The following is a 25,230-nucleotide window of genomic DNA, read 5'->3' on the forward strand; positions in this document are numbered from 1 at the left end:
GATCAATTCGGTTCGACCCTTTCCGTTTACGTTGTTCCGTTTATGAGCTTGAGATAATTCTTAATTCTGAACTCGTTCGACAGTCGGTTTGACAGAATATGACATAATCTAGATGACATAGCCTTGGAGCAAACCTGGAGTAAACAAACCGATTCGAAAGCCGTACAATCAATTTGTAGATGCTCTATGGCGCGGTGCACGGAACAAGGTCGAACCGAGTGGATCAGTAGATCTCTCGAATCTCGAACTGCTGTGAGCGGCTTCGGCCTCAAGTGGCGCATGCGCAGAAAGCTGTATTGACCTTTTCTTTTCGAATAATTTGTCCGTTTTTGTTTTGCGTGTTGAAGAAAAACCGTTCGCCTGCAATAGTCCAGAGTAGATAATCCGTAATGCCTAGTCTACACCTAATGTTAAAGGCACTATCTTGAAGTCGGCTGGTATTAAAGTGCCATTGCAGCTGGGGTTCTTTCAAGATATTGAGAAAACCCGTTCAACACAGCAAGTTCTGCCAAGTGAAACGAAAATATCGTTTTGGATCGAGAGAAAAGATATTTGAAAAAACATCCACCACGTGCACGGTCTTGTCAGGTCTTGCGTTGACTTGTTTGGCGTTGTTAGGTGGTGATGTTGAATTTTGCGTTAAATATCAGTTAATATTTAGTCGACTTCCCGGTTCGGTAAGATCGCAGATTTTTGTTAGTTTTTGTAAACAAACATCAACAGGTAAGCTTTTCACAATGTTATTAAAAGTTAGTGCTTCAATATGTCGGAAACCAAGAAGAAAAGAATAGTCTTTAGAGAAAAAGAGACTATGACTCTTTTATTGTTATGGGCGTCTGACAAAGTACAACAGCAATTCACCTCTCAGCTGCGGCACAACTTGCTATAGAACTCGCTGGCTGCTCAACTAAAAGAAAAAGGCTTCACCAGGACAGGGGCTGAATGTAAAAGTAAAATTAATAATTTGAAGACTGAGTACCGCAAACTTAAACCTAAATCAGGTATGACTTCATTAGTTTCCATAACCGCATTGTAGTGTTAAAAATGGGCAAAGTATTACCCTTTCACACTATACATTTTAATTTTTATTCAGGTAGCGCAATCCCAACGTGGCCATACTACGATATAATACATGGGGTCTTGGGACAACGAGACTGCGTCAACGATGAGCTGTTAGATGATAGCATTGGCAACGGGCTTTCTGAAACGCTTGAAGGTATGCATGTTATGATATTGAAGAATGTGAATATGAAAAATTATGTATACTCAGCACTATTTACACAATTAGATAACACTGAGTTCTTTATAAGTGGGAATGTATGCGATCTGTTATGGGACAATTCTTTGGCTACGTCAAGTTTTATTTTTCAAATGCCAAAGTTATATTTTTTTTCAGATGATGTCAACAATGATGAACCTGAGGACGGATTGCTGGAAACGATTGATGTCGTCGATGATACTAATTGTGAAGACCTAGAAAAAGGTGTTCAGGTTCCTTAAGTGATATAGTGTAGGTTTAGCAAATATAATTTTCCCAATTAATATATTGTCCGAGCTAAGTGATGCATCTTAAATGGTTGAAAATTATTATCATACAACCTTGTGTCATTACCACCTTTTTTTAGACAACGCCAAGGAACTAAGAGACATGTAGAAGTTGGCACTGTTTGCAAAGATACCGGGACAACTCCAACTGCAAAACCTGATACTATTCATCAACGACGTATCCAAAAAATGTAAGTAATGGACATATTGTAAGTAATGTTCTTCCAGAACAATGCTCTAGTTATTTATATCTGATTCTATGAAATATCAAATGAAAGAATAGTGCCTCATTTGAAGTTGGAATGCAGCTAACACTGAGTACCTACTAATTTTGCATAGAAAAAAAATTCAACCGCATTTAGATTCCTTGTGACAAGACATACCCAGAGTATCATAGAAAGCAACATATAAAGCAAACTTTATCAATGTTTGGTTATATTCCAGAGCTCAACCAGCTCGCAAGAAAAGTTCAGATGAAAGTAAACTAATACAAGTAATGATAGAATTCGAGAGAAGATACAATGAAAGGCTTTTAATTATTGGAGAACGAGAAAAGAAGGCTCAAGAACGGGAGGATTCTGTCGCACAGTCGATGAATCGCTTTTTAATGGCCTTTGCTGTACTGGCTGAAAGCCAAATCGCCAAAGAAACACCTTTACTGGGTATGCCAGGTACTTCAAAAGCTGATCTCAGTCGATCCAATGCTTCAAAGTTGCCATTCTCCACTCCACATGATTCTTCTCATACGAAGTTATGTACCTCGAATTTTACGAGCACACTTTCAAAACAATATTTTAACTCCGCACAGACTAGTCAATTTGACGAGCCTTTTAACCTGAGCAGAAAACACACTCCAGATTGTTCACGTTTTATTAAGAAAGAGTCTGTTGAAAATTATCCTAGTAAAGTCAAGCGAAACACAGTACCTTTTGTCCGTGCAATACCATCTGCTGCCATTAGTACACCCCAGAGTGATGATATCGAAGTACGCTCTGAAAGTCCTATCGAGGATCACATGTGTACAGAATGGCTACATCAGGATGAAGATTTTGATACTGATGGACCAACAAATGATTTTTCTGTTAGTATTGGTTCAGAAGACTTACCAGATGATTTTCCAGAACTCTCCATTGAAGAAGAATTTCCAGCAATTAGTTTTTCTCAACCTAAAGATTATTTGACTTCTTCTCGCTGCAAGGGTGAAAAGGCTGTCAAAAAAAGTCAGTCAGATGAAAACTTTCCATCAACTCAATAGTTGAATCAATAGGATACTCACCGAACAAGCCTGCAAATATCAATTTTCATTCCAAAGTATTGAAAAAACCGTTGGTCAACAAACAGGGTGAGAATTATATTTACATCAATCCATGGGATGGATCCTAAGTCATTTTTCTACATACACTGGTCATATTTTGCCAACCAATGTGTATCACTACTTTTAATGCGCTGCTACTACTTACTTACCTTTTCAAGACTGATAACTTGTTTCTAGTTTGTAGATATTCATAAGAATATCCGTGATGTTTGCTAATGTGTACATTTTATTATGAATTCGTCTGTCGATGGAGATGCAGTGTACTCAGCTCTCAATGATTGCTCGTATTCATTTTCTTTTTCAATACTGTATATAATACTATTATATTAGTCATATCTTTTACGTACTCATTATTTAGCTTTTATTTACCATTCTAAGTGGAATAGCTTAGGTATACTACTGATACTTTACCACAGAATGAAAAAGGTTCTTTTGAGATTAGTGCAACTTAACCTATGCAGTATTACAAAGAGTAAGATTTATAAAACTACTTTACCGATGAAGGTTTTTTACATAAGGAGCAGTAAAAGATATAATTTTTTTAGAAAATAAAAAATTTATTAATGAGTTGTACACATGTGAATCAATTATTTAATCAATTACAGTCAGTCCATCATTCATCAAGTACTCTGCCACCATATCACGCTTAATTTTAGCAACTGTCAAAGCTCTGCCGTCAGGGTAAGGAACACTAGGTACGTTTATAAATCTATCTCCAACTGGAATATTATTCAACCAATCAGGATGAAACGGTTCACCTTTGCTTTCACAAATATTGTGAAGTACAAAGCATGCCTTTGCTAGTCGTTTCACATCCTCGACATTTAGATCAGATCGTTTTAGTAACACTCTCCAACGACCTTTCAGTCTACCAAGTGCATTTTCGGCGGTCATGCGTGCTCTACTTAATCTATAATTAAAGTTTCTGTGCAAAAGCGGCATATTATTTGTGATGGGATAAGGTTTCAATAACCATGGCATCAGAGGGAATGCTGCATCTGATATGATATGCAGCTTTGTTGTCAGTGTAGGATGACCATTGTTAGCAACAGAGAATGTTCTGTATAATGAGCTCCTGCAAAATATGGAAGCATCATTACAGCGGCCCGGTGCACCGATGTTGACGTACCTAGAAAAACCAACATATAATAGTAAACGTCTAATGAACATACCGAATATCTGGACTGAAGAATTTTTTCAGAATGACTTTTTACTTACGTGAAGCAATACTTCTCATCAATGACAAGTAATGCAACGATGGAGTGGAAAGACTTATAATTAAACTAATCTTCTGGAAAGTGAGCTGGTGCTTGTATGGGGATATGGGTGCCATCCATTGCCCCAGAACAATCTGGAAACTGCCATCTGTTCAAATATTCTGTTGTGATGGTTCGTCTTTCTTCTTCACTTTGCGGAAATTTGATGACTTGTTGGTAATAACCATCAATTACAGCATCACAGAATTTATACATCAAGTACCCCACAGTACTTTTCCCAATGTCATACATGTCAGCTATTGACTAAAAATCGCAGTTACTTTTGAGAAATGTGAGGGCAACTGCAACCCTTTTTTCCAACGAAACAGCCTCCCTCGAAAGAGTATCTTGTTTTTTAAGATAAGGTTGGAGATCTTTACAAAGTTCTTGCAATGTATTCCTTGACAGGCAAAACTTCTTTTGAAATCGAAAATCGATAAGCAATGAACAACTTACATTACAAGTGTGGATCCAAGGGCATTCATCACATCGTAAAACTTTCCAAATGTTTGGGAAATATGTGCACGATTCTTTTGACGACAGTAGTTGCGTTGAATACATACGTTTGTTATCTATTGCTACAGAGATGTTAAGCATGATTGCACAATACACTGAAAAATTTACCTGTATATTGAGGAACCGCTAATTCCCAATATTGTCCGTGACCTGGTCTTTCCAATTCTCGTTGAACCCAACAAGATCGATGAAATAATCGTCGTCGACGTCGCCGTAAGATTAGGGCAAGTATATTTCGGTTTACATTTCTCGCTTGTTCAATTATTAGTCTTTCTTGTCAAAGAATTTTTTTTTTTCCAGCACTATGTGCCAACCAAGTATTATACATGTATATGTATATTTGTATGATATGAAAGAATACCGGCGTTATGGAATCCATCTTGGAACTAATGTTTTTAAACACTTATCACTGCTGCTATCAGCTGTCACTACGAAGATTACCAACTCATGATCTTTAACTCACTTCCATTCCAGTAGTGTAGCAGTGTTGCACTTTCAATTTGGGCCAACTTGCGCATCTTGTCTTCACATCTAGACCAAGCATAAGCTACAAACGAACTACAAACGATTACACCTAGATTAAATTCGATTTGGCGGAGATTTAAGGTAGTGAGGGGGCAAACTTCACAAAATTCCCTAAGCGATTTTGTTTTCGTTATTTTTAGCGAATGATTAACTAACAAACGTCGGGATTAGCACTACAATAATTGACAAACAAACTACAATCGATTGGGATACGAACAAATCTAATCCAGGTACCCGAATCAGAGCTCCGACCAATCTCGTATCGTAACCTCAAACGGACGGAAACGGGTCGAAGGAATACCATTCGTTTAGTCGTGTTTAGTCATTGCTTAATTCTATGAACTAGTGATGGCAGTAAACCGAGTTCCAAATCACAACAAAATTGAACGTGAAAACCATTTACGCATAGAATAAATAATATAAATCAAATAATCATAGATAGATGAAAAATTACTAGTTATAAAATAATACGAGAATAAAGGAATGAACAAATACAGGAAAAAAAATAAAACACATAATTATAATATCAACAACAAATAAATTCAAGAGTACACCATCTATCATAGCAGACCGAAGAAAATATCTATAACTTTGAAAGGGACATGATTCTAACGGATCATATTTGATGGCTTAAAGAAAACTAATGAACCATCGCTACCGAATCTGGTACAAAGACTAAAGTATAATTGTTTTATTCACGATCGCCTGTAACAGGTAACAATATTCATCTGAAACGTCAAATTTGCTTTTGCATAACCTAATTTTTGTATATTAACTGAGTTCAAATTTTCCGTGCTTGGATACAGCATATTATCTTGATCACAGATGAAAAGATGTCCGATCAAAATATCATTGGACTCTGTTTGCTCGTCTGTTTAGCAGTAGTTTTTAATTTTTCTCTGCATCGGATTGAAGAAGGTCATGTTGGTGTGTATTTCCGGGTGAGTACCTTTTTTGTGAAATGCTTTCAATAAAATCTGATGAAACATTAAAGTCTCAAATTCGTTATCACTAATATGCAAACATATTGCTGTCTTAAATTTAATGTTAGGGAGGTGCGCTTCTACCTCATATCAGCAATCCAGGATTTCACATGATGATTCCTCTCTTAACGTCTTATCGGTCGGTTCAAGTGACTTTGCAGACTGATGAGGTGAAAAACGTCCCATGTGGAACTAGTGGCGGTGTAATGATTTATTTTGACCGCATAGAAGTTGTCAACATTCTGGACGCAAATAGCGGTAAAATCTATTTTCTCATCCTCCATTTTCAGGAGCACTCAAATGGATTGTTTTCTTAATTTTTTGTAGTTTACAACATGGTCAGAAACTTCACTGCAGATTATGACAGAACTCTGATCTTCAACAAGGTTCATCACGAATTGAATCAATTCTGTTCAATGCATAGCCTCCATGAAGTCTACATAGACTTGTTTGACCAAATTGACGAAAACCTCAAATTTGCGTTGCAAACTGATCTCAATGAACTAGCTCCGGGTCTCAGTATTCAAGCTGTGAGAGTTACAAAGCCTAAGATACCAGAGACTATTAGAAAAAATTACGAGCTGATGTGAGTATAAAAGCAAAGTAGCTTTGACCCACAACATACACTTTGGTTTTTTCAGTTTTCCATGGCTCTACCTTGTAGTAGTTATACAGGTGTAAACAAGTCCTTACAAGTAATAAGACGTCAAATTTTATTTATAGGGAAGCAGAGAAGACAAAGTTACTGATCTCGACGCAGCATCAAAAAGTGGTTGAAAAAGATGCAGAAACAGATCGTAAGAAAGCAATCATTGAAGCTGAAAAAGAAGCTCAGGTGGCAAAAATTCAGTATGATCAAAAAATCATGGAAAAAGAATCTCTTCAGCGGATGGCTTCTATCGAAGACGAGATGCATTTAGCACGACAAAAGAGCCGATCAGATGCAAATTTTTATCAAATGAAAAAACAGGCTGAGGCAAACAAGTTACTTCTGTCAAAAGAGTTCTTGGAACTGAAAAAGTACGAATCCCTTGCTCAGAATACAAAAGTCTACTATGGTGCTGACATTCCAAAAATGTTCACATTTGCTGGCTGTTCAAGTGACCCTAATTTAGAATTTGATGTCAAATCTGCCGAAAAAGTAACTAGCAGCAGCGAAACAAGCTCCTACGGCGATTTGCTTCGAAAAGAATAGTTCCGTCTTGTGTACAATCAATATAAAACCACCGAAATTTAGTGTCAAGTACACAATCAGTGACAGTTGGTTGATTGCAAGGGTGCTTGTTTGTAAGTCGTCTGAGTTTCTTCATTCAATTCTGTGTAGGTTAAACTAATTTAATAATGTACAAGGAATGATTGAGATAAGTATGCTAATAAACATGTATTTTCCAAGCATCGATTTCTCATACTAATCTTCAGTCGACTGCTGAGTTCAAAATGGATAATATTCAAAGAATTTCTCCAGAATCTTGAATCCAAGTATGTAGTTTCATGAGTTGAAACACTTATAAACGAGGTTCTTGCCAGAATAGGTAAATTTTACTTCAAATTGGATTTATGAACGTGATGCAACGACCAACGGACCAACTATTACACACATTTGGTTGAGGGTTATATATTTGAATCGCTCAGGTGGAATCGCCTGCACTCAATTCCCATTCGTAGTTGTTTAATAGCCTTATAATAACGATTTCTTTCTGGATTTTGATACAAGTTTAGAAATCTTGCTTTTATCTTTCATATAACGCACAATCTGCGCGAAAGCAAATGACGTTGGCAGACTATAAGCAGGATGGCGGTTTGAGCAATGACTATTGGGCTAGTAGTGGTATGATTGGGCGTGCATACGGAACTCTGGTGGGCAACACGAATTCACGTTTCGAGGTTCCGACAACCACCGGTATCGAGTGAATTCGGACAAACTCCTACTGTCGCCGGTCACCTCGATTGCCGGCAATGAGCTGCTGCCTTCTCAAGTCCTTTACGGGCCGCGCTCCGCGATCGCTCTACGGGAAGACCGCGGTAGCAGACGACTCAACGTATGTATGAATGTACGTATGTATACATACGTACGCCAAGCCATACCCAACGAATTCAGTCCTCCTATGTCGGGGAGCGGACTCACTGAGCGGACTAGAGAAAGCGAAGTAGCTTGTCGCCGGAGACTGAGGGAACTTAGCAACGACAGCAGAAGCTTGTCCAATTCAACTCAACGCGCGTGGCATGGTGCTTGGGTTGATTATGAATCGCTTCGCGACCAAGCTCGCTTGGACAACTTTTCGTAGGCGACAGAGCTACACGAAAAAATTGTTCAAACGCGCGCTTGGCCTCGAAGCGATTCACAATCAAACTAACCGGGCGTACGTACATACGTACGTACATACATACACTTCGTTCAGGTGGGTCGATTATTTGTCAATTTTGTGGGGTTGTATTCTATGTAAACCAGATCTAAAAGGTGTTGATCAAGGTGGCTCACGTAACCTTTTTTTTCATTAATCAAGACTGGCAGGGGTAGCCGTTGTAAGTAGTTGTAAGCTCAGTTGTCTTGAATCACTGTACGTTATCGCTATCACAAGGTCTGTATCAAATTTATTCGTCATTTCGGTATTCTCATAGATCCCAGAGGCGGGAATTAGGTTTGAAAATGAACATGGTAAGTCCTAATGATTAATCTCTCAACTCAATAAACTGTTTACATCAAACATCAAAGTAAACGACATTGAAGGTTATGTTTTTATAAATCTGAGGTGCATCGTAATAATACACAGATTAGTTTCAGGAATTAAAGAAATTCTTACATCGATTGTTAAATAGCGTTGATGGATTACACAGTATATTAATTACGGATCGGGATGGAGTCCCCGTAATTTCGGTGTCTGATGAGAATGCTCCAGAACTGGCGATGCGTGCCAGTTTTCTTTCCACATTTGGCATGGCTACTGACCAAGGCAGCAAGCTTGGTCTTGGGAAGAATAAGACACTCATAAGCATGTACAGCAGTTACCAGGTATGTTAACGCAATAGCTTCAGAATAATGGTTTGTGGTCTTGAAAAATGTTTTGGTATAACTGTAACGTACTGGGAAGGAAAAGAAATATGAATAAGTGCTGTTCAGAGTTTTTGAAACAACTGAAAATTCAGTAACCAGGAAAAAATATTCCTCAGGTTGTTCAAATGAACAAGCTACCATTGGTAGTAAGTTTTATTGCTAGCAACACTTGTGATACTGGACACATATTATCATTGGAGAGCAAAGTTGATCCAATTTTACAAAACTTGAAAAATGTGGTTGCGGAAGCCTGATGGTCACCCATGGTACAGCATATGTATCAACAAAAAGGAACCTTGGACACAAATATTGAAGTGCAATCTCAACAGTTACTTGCCATCGAGTGGGTATGTGAGGCCAAAGTTAATCCCTCTCATGAAATCAAATACAAGCGTTGTAGAGAAATTGCGGACGTCTTTCAAAGAACTCTGTAACTCAAATGTAAGAAGCTTATGGGCAGTTTCAATACCAAGGTACTGCGTAAATATACATTTTCCATCTCATAGACCAAGGAGTGTGAATGTTAAAATTTATTAAATGGAACTTACATTCGTAATAATCTAGTTAACCACAAATGAAGATTTAATGTATGGAACAACTTTAGCTAGATCATTTTGCATGCTGATATCGACGTGAGGAAAAAAATATGAGGTAAGAAAATACTTAGCTGTTGCCGAAACTCTAATTTTGATGTCAACCTATCTTACTACCACTAGTGAAAGGATTCCAAGGTAAGCGATAGTTTGTGGTTTGTACTTTTGAACAGAATTGAGGGAAACCATAGCCTAGACAAGTCATGTGCACAAACCTAATGTAATTACGCATTCCATGTGTGTTTGGGGAATTTGATGAGAGCCTGAGATATATTTTATAGTAATGGAAGTCACTACAGGTAAAACAAAGTGAAACTTTAATTTTGAAGGAGGAAGGTAACCCGCTCTTTATAAGGGTACAAATAGCTGATCTGAAGAAATGAATTCAAAGATAAGAATAACAAAACCTTCTGCTATTCATCTTAACAATTCCTTAAATCTATGTTTTAAATTATATCAACGATGTAGCAATATGGAGAAATTGTTTATAGATCGTTTAAAAAACTTTTATTTGTCTGCATTTTCAGCAGAACAAGTTTTCGTGTGTACAGCTCGTTACATTCTTCGCAAATCAGAATATTCAATGCCATTATGGCGTATTTATACAATAAGTTGTCTTACCATTACAATTCGTAAACAAGTGGTTTTCCTTCCAAGGCATTGATGACGTTCTGAGCAGCTGTTGTCGACATATCGCACCGTGTTTGCACCGTAGCACTTCCCAAATGTGGAATGATTACTAGAACAATAAATATATGGGTTTGTATTCACAACTCGCTTTTAGGGCTGAAAGTGTTTAACTAGTTTTTTCATACGTTGAATTTCCTACGAAAAAAATCTAGTTAGATACTGTTAGAGCTAAAAGCGGATCGTGAATACGGGCTATGATGTTTTACCATGACTTGTCGACATCTTTCTTTAGTTAATCGGATGATGTATACATATGTGATTCATGTCAGTCTAATGCAGAGTCAACCTTGTACTTCCAAACAAATAAATTAATTGAATTTACTTACCTGCGTTTGGCAAACTCAGCAAGGGATGATTACTAGGTAATGGTTCAGGATACATGACGTCTAATCCTGCAGCAAAAATAGTATTACTCTGGAGTGCTTCGACTAGGTCATCTGTGTTTACAACAGGTCCGCGTCCAACATTGACCAGGATGGCTGTTTTCTTCATTTGAGCAAAGGTGTCTTTGCTGAACAAGTTCACAGTTTCACCATTTAATGGTGTTGCAACAATTATGAAATCACTCTCTTTGAGAAGATCAGTAAATGACACAAATGTCGCTCCAAGGGCATCGCCTATAAAGTCAAATGCAAATCAATATAAGGTAATAAAACTTGTAGGCATCGAAACAGAAACCTGTTTCAGCCTGTCATATGACTAATAATGATATCCACATTCGGAGTCATGTTATCAATCGAATGAAGATAATTCGTATCATATAACAAGCGAGATAATAAGTGGAACTAGGTTTTACCTGCAGGCTTTCGTGAGTGCCCTGAATAAATGAATCGATTAATCTCAAATGGCTTGAGCCGTTTAACCACGGCTTGTCCGATGTTGCCTAGGCCTACTATTCCCACAGTTGAGCCACGCAAATCACGTCCAAGCATCCACTGTGGAGTTGAAATCCACTTGTTTCTGAACAAAATACGTTAATTACGGTGACACAGTCTACCAAAATTTAGTTTATAAAGATGCAGAATTAGCCGCTAAAATTGTTTTATTCCCGACCCAACCGTAAAGACAACTTTTTTGACCTGAAAGGCGGGACCAAAGTCGAATCTGATTCCCTACTATACTTTTTTCCCGCCTTTTACGAAGAAAAGTAAATTTGCGGCACAAAAAGTGAATTAGCGGGACGAAAAGTGGTCTTTACAGTTGAGCCGGGAATAAAGTCCTATATGCAACGCAGGAATAAAGCTAATCATTCCCTCGGACTTACTGCCCTCCTGAAAATTCCCTCGAGTGAATACTGTCCAGGAATTTTGCTCGAGCAGTACAGTCGTCCGCGGGAATAAACTGCAGCTTTATTACGTTGTCGCATAATGTACTATTATTGATCTAAAAAGTTGTAAAATTACTCGGCTATTTGGATGCGACCTTCATGGGCACGTCTGGCAGCACTAAGAGTCAGCATAACGGCAACTTCAGCAACGGCAGCTGTAAGGACGTTTGGAGTATTGCCTACTTTTATGCCTCGTTTTTTAATTTCTGGTATATCCATGTGATCATATCCAGCAGACATAGAGGAGACCACTTTCAAGGTAGGTCCTGAAAAGAAGAGGCAGTAACGAGCATTTCATCATATCGAAATGATTTCTAATGTGTTTGTTCCAAGTCTTCAGAATAGCGGTGCGGCAATCTGTGAACTTTTCTCATTTTTAATCTTTCATCGTTTATCAGGCTTGTATCTGCTTCTGTAAAATACATATCTACCTATTATACTGGCGTCTATAGCCTTATATGGCCGTATATCTTATCAGAATAAGAATGGTATATTGCAGAACACGATTTGACTCTAATAAGGTTTGAAATAGTTCAGAAATCGAGCGTCGTGTTCAATGGAATGATAAGTCCTTAAAAGGTTGCTAAGAATTTTCCAGTCAGAGCGAACTACCTGCAATGTCTAACAGTTCTTTATTGACAACATGATGACCGGCAAGGAAAATTGCATCGTGGCCGGGAAGTGCTTGGAGAACTTGCTCTCGCGTACTGATAGCGGCAGGAATAATCGTCACGTCGTATCTGTGAAAAGTAAAATCAAAAAATATAATTGAGATTGATTTTTTAATCAATTCAACGGAAATGACGATTTAATATACGCTCTAAGGAAGTGAGTGATGGTACGGAGCCGTGTTACCAGACTTCAGAAAATAAATTATGTAACCAAGGTCAACTAAAGTACCGTACATGCCTAAAAATTATGGTACCATAGATAGTACACAATGTTTAATGAGGTACTTCAGGCGTAGATGAATTCATGATAAATTTGAGAATGAATAATTAATAAATTGAATAAACTTTTCAACATGAGAAATTTATGGATAATATACAGTATCCGTCAAAAGTTCGGGATCACTTCGCTAATTTTCATTTCGGATATAAAGTTTGATATCCTGGCCGAAAAAGGCGTACATAAGTAAACCAGGCGAAATTCGGTCTTAGAAAGAAGTAGCTTCATCATGCATTTAGTAAAAATTTGTACGTTTTATTTGCACTCGCCAGGTGACATTGAATATGGTGTTTTTTTCTGCATTTTCCAAACTTATATGAAGTTGTGTGTAATTTTTTGGGGAATAACGATACAGATTTATTCTCAACCGGACTCGAAAGGGGAAAAATCAAGCTTCAATCTGCTGTGTTTGATTTTTTTTTTGCTATTTGTTTTTCGCCAAAGTATTCAAATTTTCGGACGGAAATATCGTTTTTAGAAAATACGTTATACCTCGGAAATACATATGTATGATAAGGTGGAGAATAAAATGAGCTAATTATTCATTCTTCCCAGTCGTTTTGTTTCTGAATATTTCAATGTTTTTATCATTTATGAGAATGGATAAATAATGCAATCCCTTTACAATTTTGAAAAAATCTATTTTTTTTTCACATATTCTCAAAGTATAATATTGTCGATAATATCTTGATTGTATCTTGTAAAAAGGACTAATAGAGGTATCATATATGTTCGGAGTTATTGTATCACGTTATCCAAAATGATATTATTAGTTCTATAGTATTGAAACTTGAAGCGCGATTATCCTGAAACCTCATTTTCAAAAACTGCTGCAGCTGTAGCTCGAAAAGTTTTATCGATTTGGCTGAATTTTTGGGAGGTAGTTGTCCATAATATTATCGGAAGGACGAACTTGAAGTTTCGAAAATAGTGAGTAAATAATAGTACATTATGCAACAAAAGAATAAAGCTGCAGTTTATTCTTGCGGACGACTGTACTGCCCGAGCAAAATTCCTGGACAGTATTCACTCAAGGGAATTTTCAGGAGGGCAGTAAGTCCGAGGGAATGAGTTGCATATAGGACTTTATTCCCGGCTCAACTGTAAAGGACATTTTCGTCCTGCATTTGCGGAAGTATGTTTTTGGGGTCAAAATTGTCGTAAACAAGGTAAAAAATTAGCTAATTGGATTGAAAAGCCTATTTAATTTTTGATTTGAATCTTTATCATAATATTATAGATTAATCTTTCCCCTTGACACGTCAGTCAACGAAAAAAAAAATTTCATTTGAGCTCAGATCTATAGAAAACATGATACAACTGCAGCAGTTTTCCATGCACGCAAACAACGTATTGAAACTACTGAACTTTATGTATGTACTATACTGGCCGTGCGCAACAGGAGTGGGGGGCAGTGAGAAGAGATAGTTGTGATTGGAGTTTGTCCGCTTGTGCCACACGCATATCTACTTTCTGAACCACAAACATCGGTCGGGAATATGCATTGTTATCATTAAACTCCAGAATTGATGAAATTTAGTGATCATAGAAATAGACTGTAGATTTCATTATACTCATGTATGTACTACAAATAGATTTTCGGTAATTATTTACAAGTGGGGTCCACGCTATTTTTAGCCATAAAAAATCGAAAAAGTAACATTGTATCATTCATTCATTGTATTATTGAAGCATGCTCGTACCACTTTCTCAGTAAATTTGGCAATCCATCTCTTTTCAATTAAACTTGGCGAAAAAATAGCAAAAAATTTCAACAGCAGAAAATTAAAGCTTGATTTTTCTCCTTTCGAGTCAGATTAAGAAAAGATTATCGATATTTCTCGAAAAATTACACAGGACTTCATATAAGTTTGGAAAGTACAGAAAAAAACACCATGTTCAATGTCACCTGGTGAGTGCAAATAAAACGTAAAAATTTTCACCAAAGGCATGATGAAGCTACTTCTTTCTAAGACTGAATTCTGCCTGGTGGCATTTATCTACGCCTTTTTTTGCCAGGATATCAAACTTTTCGTCCGAAATGAAAATTAGCGAAGTGATCCCGAACTTTTGACGGATACTGTATTTTTTGCAATAATTGTAATTTTTGAACTTAGAAAACTAATCCAAATAACATAGAAATTTCATAATGTTGTCAAACAATTCACAAATTTTTCATAGATATATTAATTATTTTCATAAATAATAATAAACTTGATGCATTGATCATCGGATTCTTCGACATACATATGCTCTAAGATTGTATTATAATTTCGAAAATTCGATGTGTTTACAGGAGATTCATTCATGTCGCATTACCTTGGTACTTAGAACACATATTGAATGCTTAGGCTTTGGTATGTAATAATACAGAATTGTGAATTTATAGCGAGTGTACTAGAGTTATGTAACGTCTCGTAACACTGGTGCGAAGTGGGGCTCCTCAGATTTCGATATTTTCGAAATAGAATTTTCGTTAATTATTGTGCTGAATTACACGTAGGCACTCACTTTTCCTTTAAGAGTTCAATGCCAGATGGCGAAACGTCGTTGCTTGTCACCAAAACTCGGTATTTATTCGGCCCACTCATCTTGTTATTTCAGGTTAATTACTGCAACTTTGTGCTCGAAACTACCGTTACTTGTGCGAATGTAGCTCACGTTGAACTACTCGCATTAATAAGCGTATCTCTGTTCCGCGATACGCCGGACCTTCAAACTGATACTTGATATGTCGAAGTGGCCAATGTTGTAAATCTGATAATGAAACGGTTATATTACTCCTCATATTGTGGCTACACAGAGCCACGATTATATAGTATCTTTTCTCCGATTACGTTTCTCGATAATGTTTGGCATTTTAACTCTTGTATAAAAAAGTACACTGATTGTGAGACGTATAACACGCTCATGTATTGGTCGAACCCAATACCTAGATAGTGGGGCAACACGGATTTTCTAGCGCAGGCGCATACCCTAGCGGAACATAGATACGTCCCGCAAGAGGAAGGAAATATTAGCAATTAATTGAACTAATTAGAAAAACCAGCCAGTGCAAAACCTAACACGACAACTTCTCTCGGCATCACCAAGAATCCAAAGATACATTAATGTTTAGCCACTCTTGGATACCATAGAAGCTCATGGAACAATTTGTTTATAACAAATTGTTCAAATTGAACGAACTAAATTCGCGAAGATCTGCAAGGATTGAAATAAGGAATATTTCTCTTATGAAATTATTTGCTAACACGAAATTTCCAAAAATAGACACCGTAGAATGTCATAGAACATTAGGGATTAGCCGCCGAAGCCGTATAAAATACGTATAAGCCGTATAATAGCAGCCGTTCAACGTACCACAAAGCATTCTAGGCTCACCTTATGAAGAGAATAGATCACTAACAAATCGCCTTTCACCATTATTATCGAAGAACCTCGAAAATTCGATAAAAGTCAAAAAGACATAAAACTTGAATTACTTCAATTTCATTGAAAATTATCATCATTATTTCATAAATTATCAGACATATTATTTTCGGAAAAACATTTATTTAAACTGTTGAAGCAATTTTCTTTAATTACGTTTTTGTACTCGAACGGCCAACGAGCCAATACTAGTCGCACGATTATTTTCAGTGAACGAAAATCACCAAATATCAGTATTAAAATTGAATTAATTATTATATACTCGGTCGCTTTCTGCTACCTAGAATTCTTAATGCTTATTGTTAGTCCATTGTGGTTCTAACAATAAGTAATTATTTAATCGTTTTCTGCGTCCTCCCTGGAATTCTAGTCGTTTAACATTCTGGTCCACTGCGGTTGCAGCCTGTTACTCAATCGTTTTCTGCATCCTTTAAGAGTTATGACTTTATTGCTTTCGTTCCAAATGATTACATTGTATAAACTTAAAATTAGAACCATGAGATTATATCAACTTAAACTAGAATCTAATAATTCATCTAACAATAAGAGAAAGAGATCGAGCTTTCGATTTAGTAACATGCACCTTTTACTTGGCTGATTGTGAGCTGGTGTCGGTTTGAATGCTGGTGTCGATGATCGTTTGATGTGCTCTGTGGTCTTTTGAGATGAAGGTGTCGGCGTGGTAGTGCAGTGTTCTCTCTGTGTGCTTGTGGACCTCTCCGGGATGAATAAACAGTGCATTTGTGATTTGGTGTCCAGTGATATGTTCTGTATTTGTTCAATGCGTTTCTGGTAGGACGTTCACTTCCACGTCACTCTGGCCAGATGCAATGCCCACTGTCTTGTATACATATACATGTATGTATGTTGTGTGCATAGTGCTGGTTGCATCCATAGTTCTCGAAGGGTTTTACAGCTCTACATAGTTTTGAACAATAGTTCTGATTTGCTTATGCTTTTATCTATCGAATAAAACTAAAAATTGCCACATCTGACTATTGTGGTTGCCAGCGATATTTCTAAGGGGGTGATTGGTATTCAGTCCGTATATGTAGTACACTTAAATAAACTAAAATTAGCTCATATACGGACTGAATACCAATCACCCCCTTAGAAATATCGCAGGCAACCACAATAGTCAGATGTGGCAATTTTTAGTTTTATTCGATAGATAAAAGCATAAGCAAATCAGAACTATTGTTCAAAACTATGTAGAGCTGTAAAACCCTTCGAGAACTATCGATTTCCGCAATCGAAATTAAGTTTTTTTCCAAATGAGGTGCCACGGGAAGTTGGCACCTTATATTTTCATACTGTCGTTTTTCGGGTCAAATTGACAGAACTATTGTTTTTGTTCATTGAGAACTCTAGAACTATCTGGGGTGCCAATGGAACTTTCAACATTTTTTTTCAATTCCGAAATAGCGGTGCTAGGTTCACACACGTTTTCCCGTAGCAGTAACCGTTTCGCTCTGTATACCGCCAGTGAAAGAGGCGGTAAACAATGCGGCTGAAACCCGGCGGCTAAATACTTGCGGTGCAAGCCGACATTTCATTCGCTCGACGTTGGTAGGATACACATGTTTTGCCGAAAGCATAGATATATTGAATCTATGCTTATACTGAATTCGTTGCTCCTGGGGCGAAGAAATCGGTTGAATAGCCACTTATAACCGCAGTAGAATAAGCACTAAACTTACAGAGTTCAGGGGTGTGGATACAGAAGACGATCAAATGATGATTTGAAATACGATGTAGCAATAAACCTTGGAATCATAATGGACCAAATACCAAGTGACCAGAATTCTGGGGTTCAGAAAGCGATTGAATAACCACCACGCAGAACCGCAGTAGACTGGGCGTTAAGAAACCAAAATTCCAGGGAGGATTGTAGGATTGGGTATATCGTATAGTCGTATTAGAAAGAAAGAGAAAGAGAATTGGGAAGAAAGAGAAGAACGATGAAGTGAGAAGAAATTGAGAAGAATGGAAGGAGTCAGTCGGCACCCAACCTGGCTAGCAAAGCGGTGACCAGGGAGGCAGTATTAAAAACAGAACTCTCACGTTTGTGGATGCAACCAGCACTATGCACACAACATACATACATGTATATGTATACAAGACAGTGGGCATTGCATCTGGCCAGAGTGACGTGGAAGTGAACGTCCTACCAGAAACGCATTGAACAAATACAGAACATATCACTGGACACCAAATCACAAATGCACTGTTTATTCATCCCGGAGAGGTCCACAAGCACACAGAGAGAACACTGCACTACCACGCCGACACCTTCATCTCAAAAGACCACAGAGCACATCAAACGATCATCGACACCAGCATTCAAACCGACACCAGCTCACAATCAGCCAAGTAAAAGGTGCATGTTACTAAATCGAAAGCTCGATCTCTTTCTCTTATTGTTAGATGAATTATTAGATTCTAGTTTAAGTTGATATAATCTCATGGTTCTAATTTTAAGTTTATACAATGTAATCATTTGGAACGAAAGCAATAAAGTCATAACTCTTAAAGGATGCAGAAAACGATTGAGTAACAGGCTGCAACCGCAGTGGACCAGAATGTTAAACGACTAGAATTCCAGGGAGGACGCAGAAAACGATTAAATAATTACTTATTGTTAGAACCACAATGGACTAACAATAAGCATTAAGAATTCTAGGTAGCAGAAAGCGACCGAGTATATAATAATTAATTCAATTTTAATACTGATATTTGGTGATTTTCGTTCACTGAAAATAATCGTGCGACTAGTATTGGCTCGTTGGCCGTTCGAGTACAAAAACGTTGTTTTTGGTGATTTTCCGTACGTCACTATACCTATCGAGTTCGCTGGTGCTGGATGTGTCTTCATTCTCTGTAGTCGAAGTGCTATCGGTATCATACAGAGACATTGTGTCTTGCATAGGTTCTTGTAACTCGATTCTTGCGCGCATACGCTCCGAAGTCGTTTTTAAGTCAGTAGTACTATGTGCCTGCTTTGGTGTTGGTAGATAAAGATTTTTTTGTTTGTGTGAGACGTTTGTGTGTGGGCGCTTGAATTCTTGAATTGGTGTGTTGGAATCGTCATCTGATGACGTGAGGATGGCTGAGGGATAATCTGACATTGCCTGTGGAGGGGGTACGGTAGGTGTGCGGGTTTGGGTTTTCGTATCTGGTTTCTCCTGGCTTAATTCAGGAGTATGCTTGCAAATTGTAATTTTGATGTCTGTATCTTTAAATACATAGTGGTTCATACGGTTTACCATGTTCCAATTAAGTTTGTCCAGTCCGCAGCCTAACCTTGGTATTGATATTGATTTTACCCCGTCTTTGATTAATGCCGTTTTTAATTTGGATAAGGTGTTATACATAACTTCGTTTGTTGGTTTATCAAAATGCCGGTTTTTAGTTATTAGGTTATATATTGCACGTCGAACGTATTGGACTTTGATGATATCCGTTATTTCGGGGTTCATTGACCGCAATCTTTTTCGTTGTATGAGTCCGCGTTTTACCATTTGGTCTGCGACACCTTGTGATGCCTTGCAATCGGCTGAAATGCAATGAGCTATATTATCTTTTTGTTTCAATAAGTTCGCATGTATTTCTTTGATGTATTTACTCTCAGTTAGTGGAAGGAAATCTAAATCTATGAGGAATTGAGTGTACGGGGGTGTGGATCCTGGGTTCTCATTCCTGCCTGCTTGAGGCTCGCTGCTTGGGGTGGACAATTTTCTGTATGTTATTTTTCGCGTGTACATCGAAATTGATGAGGTATTGCCCGAATAATCTTTGGTGAGTTCGTCGTTGCTGTTTATTGGTTTCGTTTGTTTTGAATTATTCGAGGGTTTTCTTCGATTGAGGGATGTTGTTTTAACTGGAAACATTTCTGAGTCGGAGTCGTTTGCAGTGTCGGCAAGATCTGGTGGTCTCACATTTTTTTTTCGGAGCCGAAACCGTTTCAGACTCGTTCGTTGAGTCCGAAGAGTGTAGTAACTTTGTAAATTTCTTCTTCGGAACTAAGCTATTTGAAGATTCTGTGTTTCGAGAGCGTTTTGAAGGTAAGGTTATTGTCGGAAATTTATTTCGCGGGTTTGAATCGCTTGAGAGTTGTGCCGTACGAGGTTTCGGAAAGCGCTTGATTGTTTCATAGTATTTATCGACGTTAGGGTGTTTCGCGGTTATTTCGATATTTGAATGATCTGATGCGGAGATTCTAAGCTTATTACATCCGATGGCAAAGAGTTAGCGGACGTGTTTTCTACTCTTGGCTGTTTAGTTGGTGCTGGATTTGTAGAGTCGTCAGAGGTATGTCGAGGATGACGCGGATATTGGTGTGATATTTTTTGTTGCTTATTTCTTCCATCTGCCGCGGTGCTTGTTTCTGACCGGAGACGTTTACCGTCCATAGGAAAAATTTGGGTGGAGTCTTGCGGAAGATTTCGGGAGAGTGCATCCGCATTTGAGTTTGCCGTGCCTTTTTTGTATACTATATTGTAAGTGTATTCATCGAGTGTCAAGCGCCAGCGCAATAATCGAGAGGTGGGGTCTTTCACGTTATTTAGCCAGACAAGTGGTCTATGATCGGTAACTAAGGTGAATTGCCGTCCGTACAGGTACGGCATAAGATGTTTCACTGCAAAAATAATTGCTAGGAGTTCCTTGTCTGTTGTTGAGTAATTGATTTCTGCGGGTTGTAACGCTCTGGATGCGTAAGCTATTGGTAAATCTCCTCCGATTTTCCCTTGACTAAGTACAGCGCCTATTGCATAGTTTGAAGCATCAGTTGTCAATACGAAAGGCTTATCAAAGTTTGGGCATTGTAATATGGGTTCGGTGCATAATGTATCACGTAGTTTTTCAAAGGCTCGTTGATGCTCTGAGGTCCAGAGAAATGGGATATTCTTTTATAGAAGGTTGGTAATGGGTCTTCCTATTTTGGACATATCAGGAATGAATCTGCGGTAGTAGCCGGTCAGGCCTAAAAATTGCTTGATTTGTTTGGGGTTCTTAGGAGTTGGGTAATGTTTCACAGCCACTATCTTATCTGGATTGGGTTTGACACCGTCTTGTGTTATTATGTGCGCTAAATATGCGACTTCTTTTCGCATGAACTCGCACTTGTCGGGTTATACTAGAGTAAGTCCAGCTATTTCTAGTCGACTAATCAGTTTTTTGAATTTGATTCCATGTTCCGCTATTGATCTGACATGAATAACGATATCGTCTAAATAAACGAACATTTCATTTCCTTGTAATCCTAGAAGGACTTGGTCCAGTAGTCTTTTGAAGGTGGAGGGCGCATTTTTTCGCCCAAATGGCGTTCGGTTATATTCATAATGTCCATGGGGTGTAGAGAAGGCGGTTTTCGCACTGTCAGTAGGGTGCATGGGGATTTGGTGAAAGCCCGATGCCAGATCGAATGTAGAGAAGTATTTTGCCGAACCTAACTGATCTAAAATGTCGACGATGTTTAGAAGTGGGTACGCATCGCCGATTGTTTTCTCGTTAAGCTTACGAAAATCTATTACCATTCGCCACTTCTTTTCGCCACTTGCGTCGGCCTTTTTTGGGACTACCCACACGGGTGAGTTATGAGGCGAGGATGAGTGCTTGATTATATCTTGCTCTATGAGTTCAGTTATTTGTTTATCGATTTCAGCTTTGTGTTGTTTGGGGTAACGGTATTGTTTCGTTTTTATGGGTATGTTGTCGGTTGTTGGTATGATGTGTTGATCGAGCTTCGTCGAGCCCAGCTTATCGCCCGGCAAAAAAACAAATGATTATATTCGGAAGTGAGATCAATTACAGACTGCCTCTCTTCCTCATTCAGGTGATCCAATCTAAGATTTTGCTTGAGGATGTCGAGACGCTTCGATTCATAGTTAGGTGGGAATTGTAGTATATGGGGTTTGTTAGTGTGTATGCTACCGCGATCTTGTGTGGGTGGGTTGCTTGTGTTGCGTTCGTGTACCTCTTCTAAAGTTACCGTAGGCCTTCTTATCTCAACAGTATAGGTATAATACGTACTTATGTATAATCGTGTAATACGAGTTGTTTCGCTCGAGTTTATTGCATAAGCGTACGCAAAACCTTGCCTACTTGTTACGATTGCATTACCTAAAAAAATATCAGGGCCTAGGTCTAATTTGTTGATAATTCCTGTTTTTGGTGATGATTTTGCCACTTTCAACGGTATCATAATCGCGGATCGTGAGGGAATCGATGTAGTTTCTTCGTTTAAAATTTTTAGTCTCCCATTGTTGTCTAATGTTACCTTGTTCATCGGGAACGAAATTGCGGTGTTGGCGTCCCGTAAAAATTTCATGCTCAGTATACCCGCCACTTTGATTGGAAACGAGTCGTTCACTGAATGGAACTCATATGTTGATTTATCGACTTGGATATCTAAAGTTCCCAACGTGTGTATCGTTTCGGGTGTTATACCTGTTATTGTCACCGTATCTGGTCGCATATATGCGTTAGGATTTACCATACCGAGCTTGATGACGTTCATGTCGGCTCCTGTATCAAGCAAGAGTGTATTGGTATCGTTTTTGAGCTGGGGTGCTGCTATCTGAACTTTTGGAGTACATATTGAGGATGTTGATAAAATGCGATAAGTATTGATATTGGCATTTTGACGCCGGTAAGTGAGTGGGATTGTGCCCGTGTTTTGTGAGAAGATTTGGTTTTTTTTAAAACAGACAGTTGCATTCTCGGAGCGTAAGAAATTCGCGTTGAGGATTCCGTCTTCCATAATTGGGAATTGATTATGTACTAGGTGAAATTCGTGTCTAGTTCCCGCAAATTCTAAGTCTATGCTTCCCAGTGTTTCTACGGAACCTTTGCTTGTTCCTTTGATAAGGCATGTATCTGTTGGTGTGAAACGTGTATCTGGGGTGATTACTCCGACTTTAATCACATTTGTATTTGCGCCTATATCTATTCGTAATTTCGCGGATTTTCCACAAACTTGCTCGGACTTCATGGTAATTATTGGTGAGCCGAAAAATATTTTCCTGTTGAGTTCGGACGCTCCTCCTCGGTTCGGGCCGTCGACGCGTCCACGCGACGATCCCGTGATTCGTTTAAATCTTCGGGATAGCAATTCTGTTCTATTTCGTTAGACAGTACGGTGCTCACGTGTGCGTATCTACCGTGTTGGTGATTTGATTGGCTGTGGCCCGGCTGATTTTGGAAATGACTATTGTACTGCTGACGATTCGGTGTGTTATGTCTGAAATTTGACCGGTTGTAGATTCGATTATCAGTTCTACCAGTGAGTTGATTCGATTGACCACTGACTCTCGGGTGGTCATTTGATCGTGCGACATCAGATGCGTGGTTAGGTTGATCGCGTCGCCCGTCGCGTTGATAATATTGAGTATCTCGGGAGTTACGATTGGAAGGATAGTGTCGAAGATCCTGCTGGTTCTGAAAATTCCGCGTACGGCACTCACTGTACGTGTGTCCGTTTATTCTACAGAACGTGCAGTACCTATTGTTACGTTCTCTTGACATGCAAATATCAATGGTATGGCCTGATTTCTTACAATAGTTACAGTGAAGTCTGTTTTCAGCCTCGAGTCTATGATTATTTTTACGACCCTGAAGTTGTATTCATCCGCAGATCTGAATATTCAGCAATTAATCGCGAGTGATCGGTTGAACTCACAGCAGCGCACGAGAGCGCGTTGAACACGTCGAACAAATCTCCGATGGCGCCTATTTTTTGATTTTGGAAAATTCAAAAACTGGGGTAGTTATCCCTTGAGACAAAGTTTGGCAATTAATCGCGAGTGATCGGTCGAACTCACAGCAGCGCACGAGAGCGCGTTGAACACGTCGAACAAATCTCCGATGGCGCCTATTTTTTGATTTTGGAAAATTCAAAAACTGGGGTAGTTATCCCTTGAGACAAAGTTTGGCAATTAATCGCGAGTGATCGGTTGAACTCACAGCAGCGCGCTAAAGCGCGTCAAGCAGTCATTGAAATAATCGGGTGTATATTTCGTATTCTTTTTCGTTTTTTTTTATCTCATTAATCGGTAATTTTGATAATCTTCGTTCATCCATCTTTTTACTCTTATTCTCAGTTTGTCCATGATATACTATACATCAGCTGAGTTCAAGGTTGCGATAAATCACTGTTTTCCTCGTTTTTTTTTTCAGTTTTCCTCGTTTTTTTTTCAGTTTTCCTCCCCACAATCCCCCGTACCTTCATTTTTTCGTTCGAATTAAAGCTGGTCATCCGTGTTGTGCTGTAAGCATACGGAGTAAGAATCAGCACGACAAATTTCTCCAACGAGAACACAGGTCACAATAAAAAACGAAGTACGGATCCTTTATCTCCTCATCTGATTTCTTTAAATACCAAAGACATTGGATGTGTGCTTGCCTGTCACACGAATCACATATCACCCAGGTCGTGTTGCGCCGAGTCTCTTCTTGCCCGCAGTATATGCACCTTAACGTCATGTCTCGCGATTTTTTCAAACAGTTTACCTGTAGTGATTCCCTAAATTTCTGTGGTTGTAGTCGGTTGAATTTCGGCGCACCATTCATACGGATCTCGGTGATATAATGTATCAGAAAAACACCGCAGTTGTGGCCATCTCGTTGTCTCGGATAATCGCAAGATTTTAGAACCCATGGGTTAGTATCTTCTTCGTACATTTGATACCAAAAGTGTTTGAAGTTCTCGAAAATTCGGTTATTGTGTTGCGGGCGAGAGCTGGGATCAAGAACGTACACTCCTTTATTCACAATATCAACGTACACTAAAATAAAGTGTTCGTTATTCACGGTGAAAGGGATAAGAACACCACTTTTATTTTCGCATTCGCTTCTGTGCAAGTCCAAGTTCATCAGGCTTTGACGGTTCCATAATACCATTGTTCCTATTTCGCAGTCGATGTACGCAAGGCTGTGAGTGATGGGAGATTCGTATAAGACCAGCTTTGCACAATAGTCGATGACAAAATTGTACAGCCAACGTTGGCCAAATAGAGTAGCATAGTCCTCGCCGTACAGAAAACAGTATCC

General features: G+C 38.6%; 5 protein-coding genes across 13 annotated transcripts; 3 read left to right on the top strand and 2 right to left on the bottom strand.

Moving 5' to 3' along the window:
- The first annotated feature begins 1,485 nt into the window (after nt 1-1,485).
- On the top strand, nt 1,486-3,433 carry LOC105692991. Its single transcript, XM_012412598.3, has 3 exons — nt 1,486-1,510; nt 1,626-1,736; nt 1,990-3,433. Exon 3 carries the CDS (start codon nt 2,042-2,044, stop codon nt 2,798-2,800), a length of 759 nt encoding a protein of 252 aa, XP_012268021.2. The 5' UTR covers nt 1,486-1,510; nt 1,626-1,736; nt 1,990-2,041; the 3' UTR covers nt 2,801-3,433.
- Nucleotides 3,397-6,362, bottom strand: LOC105692981. Of its 3 annotated transcripts, XR_007278850.1 has the most exons (4): nt 6,225-6,362; nt 4,741-6,106; nt 4,079-4,218; nt 3,848-3,989 (listed from the first exon to the last, which is right to left on the bottom strand). XR_007278850.1 is itself a non-coding variant. In XM_025746507.2 (2 exons), the coding sequence occupies exon 2, from the start codon at nt 3,839-3,841 to the stop codon at nt 3,452-3,454; it is 390 nt and encodes a 129-aa protein (XP_025602292.2). In that variant the 5' UTR covers nt 3,842-3,989; nt 4,079-4,218; the 3' UTR covers nt 3,397-3,451. The 3 variants fall into 3 exon arrangements, 1 of the variants encoding a protein (XP_025602292.2); XR_007278849.1 differs by having other exon boundaries at nt 4,079-6,106; XM_025746507.2 differs by lacking the exons at nt 4,741-6,106; nt 6,225-6,362 and having other exon boundaries at nt 3,397-3,989.
- Nucleotides 5,729-7,535, top strand: LOC105692992 (erlin-1-like). The gene is made up of 5 exons (XM_012412600.4): nt 5,729-5,871; nt 5,983-6,098; nt 6,209-6,398; nt 6,468-6,726; nt 6,864-7,535. The coding sequence occupies exons 2-5, from the start codon at nt 5,991-5,993 to the stop codon at nt 7,333-7,335; spliced, it is 1,029 nt and encodes a 342-aa protein (XP_012268023.1). The 5' UTR covers nt 5,729-5,871; nt 5,983-5,990; the 3' UTR covers nt 7,336-7,535.
- A 662-nt stretch (nt 7,536-8,197) lies between these two features.
- Nucleotides 8,198-9,699, top strand: LOC105692994 (ragulator complex protein LAMTOR3-A). 6 transcript variants are annotated; one of them, XM_048656615.1, is made up of 5 exons: nt 8,228-8,539; nt 8,645-8,663; nt 8,760-8,796; nt 8,917-9,150; nt 9,309-9,699. In XM_048656615.1, the coding sequence occupies exons 3-5, from the start codon at nt 8,788-8,790 to the stop codon at nt 9,444-9,446; spliced, it is 381 nt and encodes a 126-aa protein (XP_048512572.1). In that variant the 5' UTR covers nt 8,228-8,539; nt 8,645-8,663; nt 8,760-8,787; the 3' UTR covers nt 9,447-9,699. The 6 variants fall into 6 exon arrangements, with proteins under 6 accessions (XP_048512574.1, XP_048512572.1, XP_048512568.1 ...); XM_048656617.1 differs by having other exon boundaries at nt 8,198-8,663; nt 8,923-9,150; XM_048656611.1 differs by lacking the exon at nt 8,645-8,663.
- Nucleotides 9,474-15,625, bottom strand: LOC105692993 (glyoxylate reductase/hydroxypyruvate reductase-like). 2 transcript variants are annotated; one of them, XM_012412601.3, is made up of 7 exons: nt 15,262-15,625; nt 12,415-12,542; nt 11,879-12,068; nt 11,272-11,435; nt 10,802-11,092; nt 10,407-10,524; nt 9,474-9,620 (listed from the first exon to the last, which is right to left on the bottom strand). In XM_012412601.3, exons 1-6 carry the CDS (start codon nt 15,339-15,341, stop codon nt 10,409-10,411), a joined length of 969 nt encoding a protein of 322 aa, XP_012268024.2. In that variant the 5' UTR covers nt 15,342-15,625; the 3' UTR covers nt 9,474-9,620; nt 10,407-10,408. The 2 variants fall into 2 exon arrangements, with proteins under 2 accessions (XP_012268024.2, XP_020712023.2); XM_020856364.2 differs by lacking the exon at nt 9,474-9,620 and having other exon boundaries at nt 10,278-10,524; nt 15,262-15,624.
- Between the last annotated feature and the right edge of the window lie 9,605 nt (nt 15,626-25,230).

This window comes from Athalia rosae, chromosome 6 (assembly GCF_917208135.1).
Source record: "Athalia rosae chromosome 6, iyAthRosa1.1, whole genome shotgun sequence".
Lineage (NCBI taxonomy): Eukaryota > Metazoa > Arthropoda > Insecta > Hymenoptera > Athaliidae > Athalia > Athalia rosae.

What these genes read in the sequence shown, in the direction of transcription:
- LOC105692991 (XM_012412598.3), top strand. Translation starts at nt 2,042, where the DNA reads ATGATAGAATTCGAGAGAAGATACAATGAAAGGCTTTTAATTATTGGA.
- LOC105692981 (XM_025746507.2), bottom strand. Translation starts at nt 3,841, where the DNA reads ATGCCATGGTTATTGAAACCTTATCCCATCACAAATAATATGCCGCTT.
- LOC105692992 (XM_012412600.4), top strand. Translation starts at nt 5,991, where the DNA reads ATGTCCGATCAAAATATCATTGGACTCTGTTTGCTCGTCTGTTTAGCA. An exon ending in ATGTTGGTGTGTATTTCCGG is followed by an intron (nt 6,099 to 6,208) that starts GTGAGTACCTTT and finishes ATTTAATGTTAG; the next exon opens with GGAGGTGCGCTTCTACCTCA. An exon ending in AGAAAAAATTACGAGCTGAT is followed by an intron (nt 6,727 to 6,863) that starts GTGAGTATAAAA and finishes TTTTATTTATAG; the next exon opens with GGAAGCAGAGAAGACAAAGT.
- LOC105692994 (XM_048656611.1), top strand. Translation starts at nt 8,364, where the DNA reads ATGGTGCTTGGGTTGATTATGAATCGCTTCGCGACCAAGCTCGCTTGG. An exon ending in TAGGTTTGAAAATGAACATG is followed by an intron (nt 8,797 to 8,916) that starts GTAAGTCCTAAT and finishes TACACAGATTAG; the next exon opens with TTTCAGGAATTAAAGAAATT. An exon ending in GCATGTACAGCAGTTACCAG is followed by an intron (nt 9,151 to 9,308) that starts GTATGTTAACGC and finishes AATATTCCTCAG; the next exon opens with GTTGTTCAAATGAACAAGCT.
- LOC105692993 (XM_012412601.3), bottom strand. Translation starts at nt 15,341, where the DNA reads ATGAGTGGGCCGAATAAATACCGAGTTTTGGTGACAAGCAACGACGTT. An exon ending in GCACTCACGAAAGCCTGCAG is followed by an intron (nt 11,093 to 11,271) that starts GTAAAACCTAGT and finishes TTGACTTTATAG; the next exon opens with GCGATGCCCTTGGAGCGACA. An exon ending in GCTGAGTTTGCCAAACGCAG is followed by an intron (nt 10,525 to 10,801) that starts GTAAGTAAATTC and finishes TTATTGTTCTAG; the next exon opens with TAATCATTCCACATTTGGGA.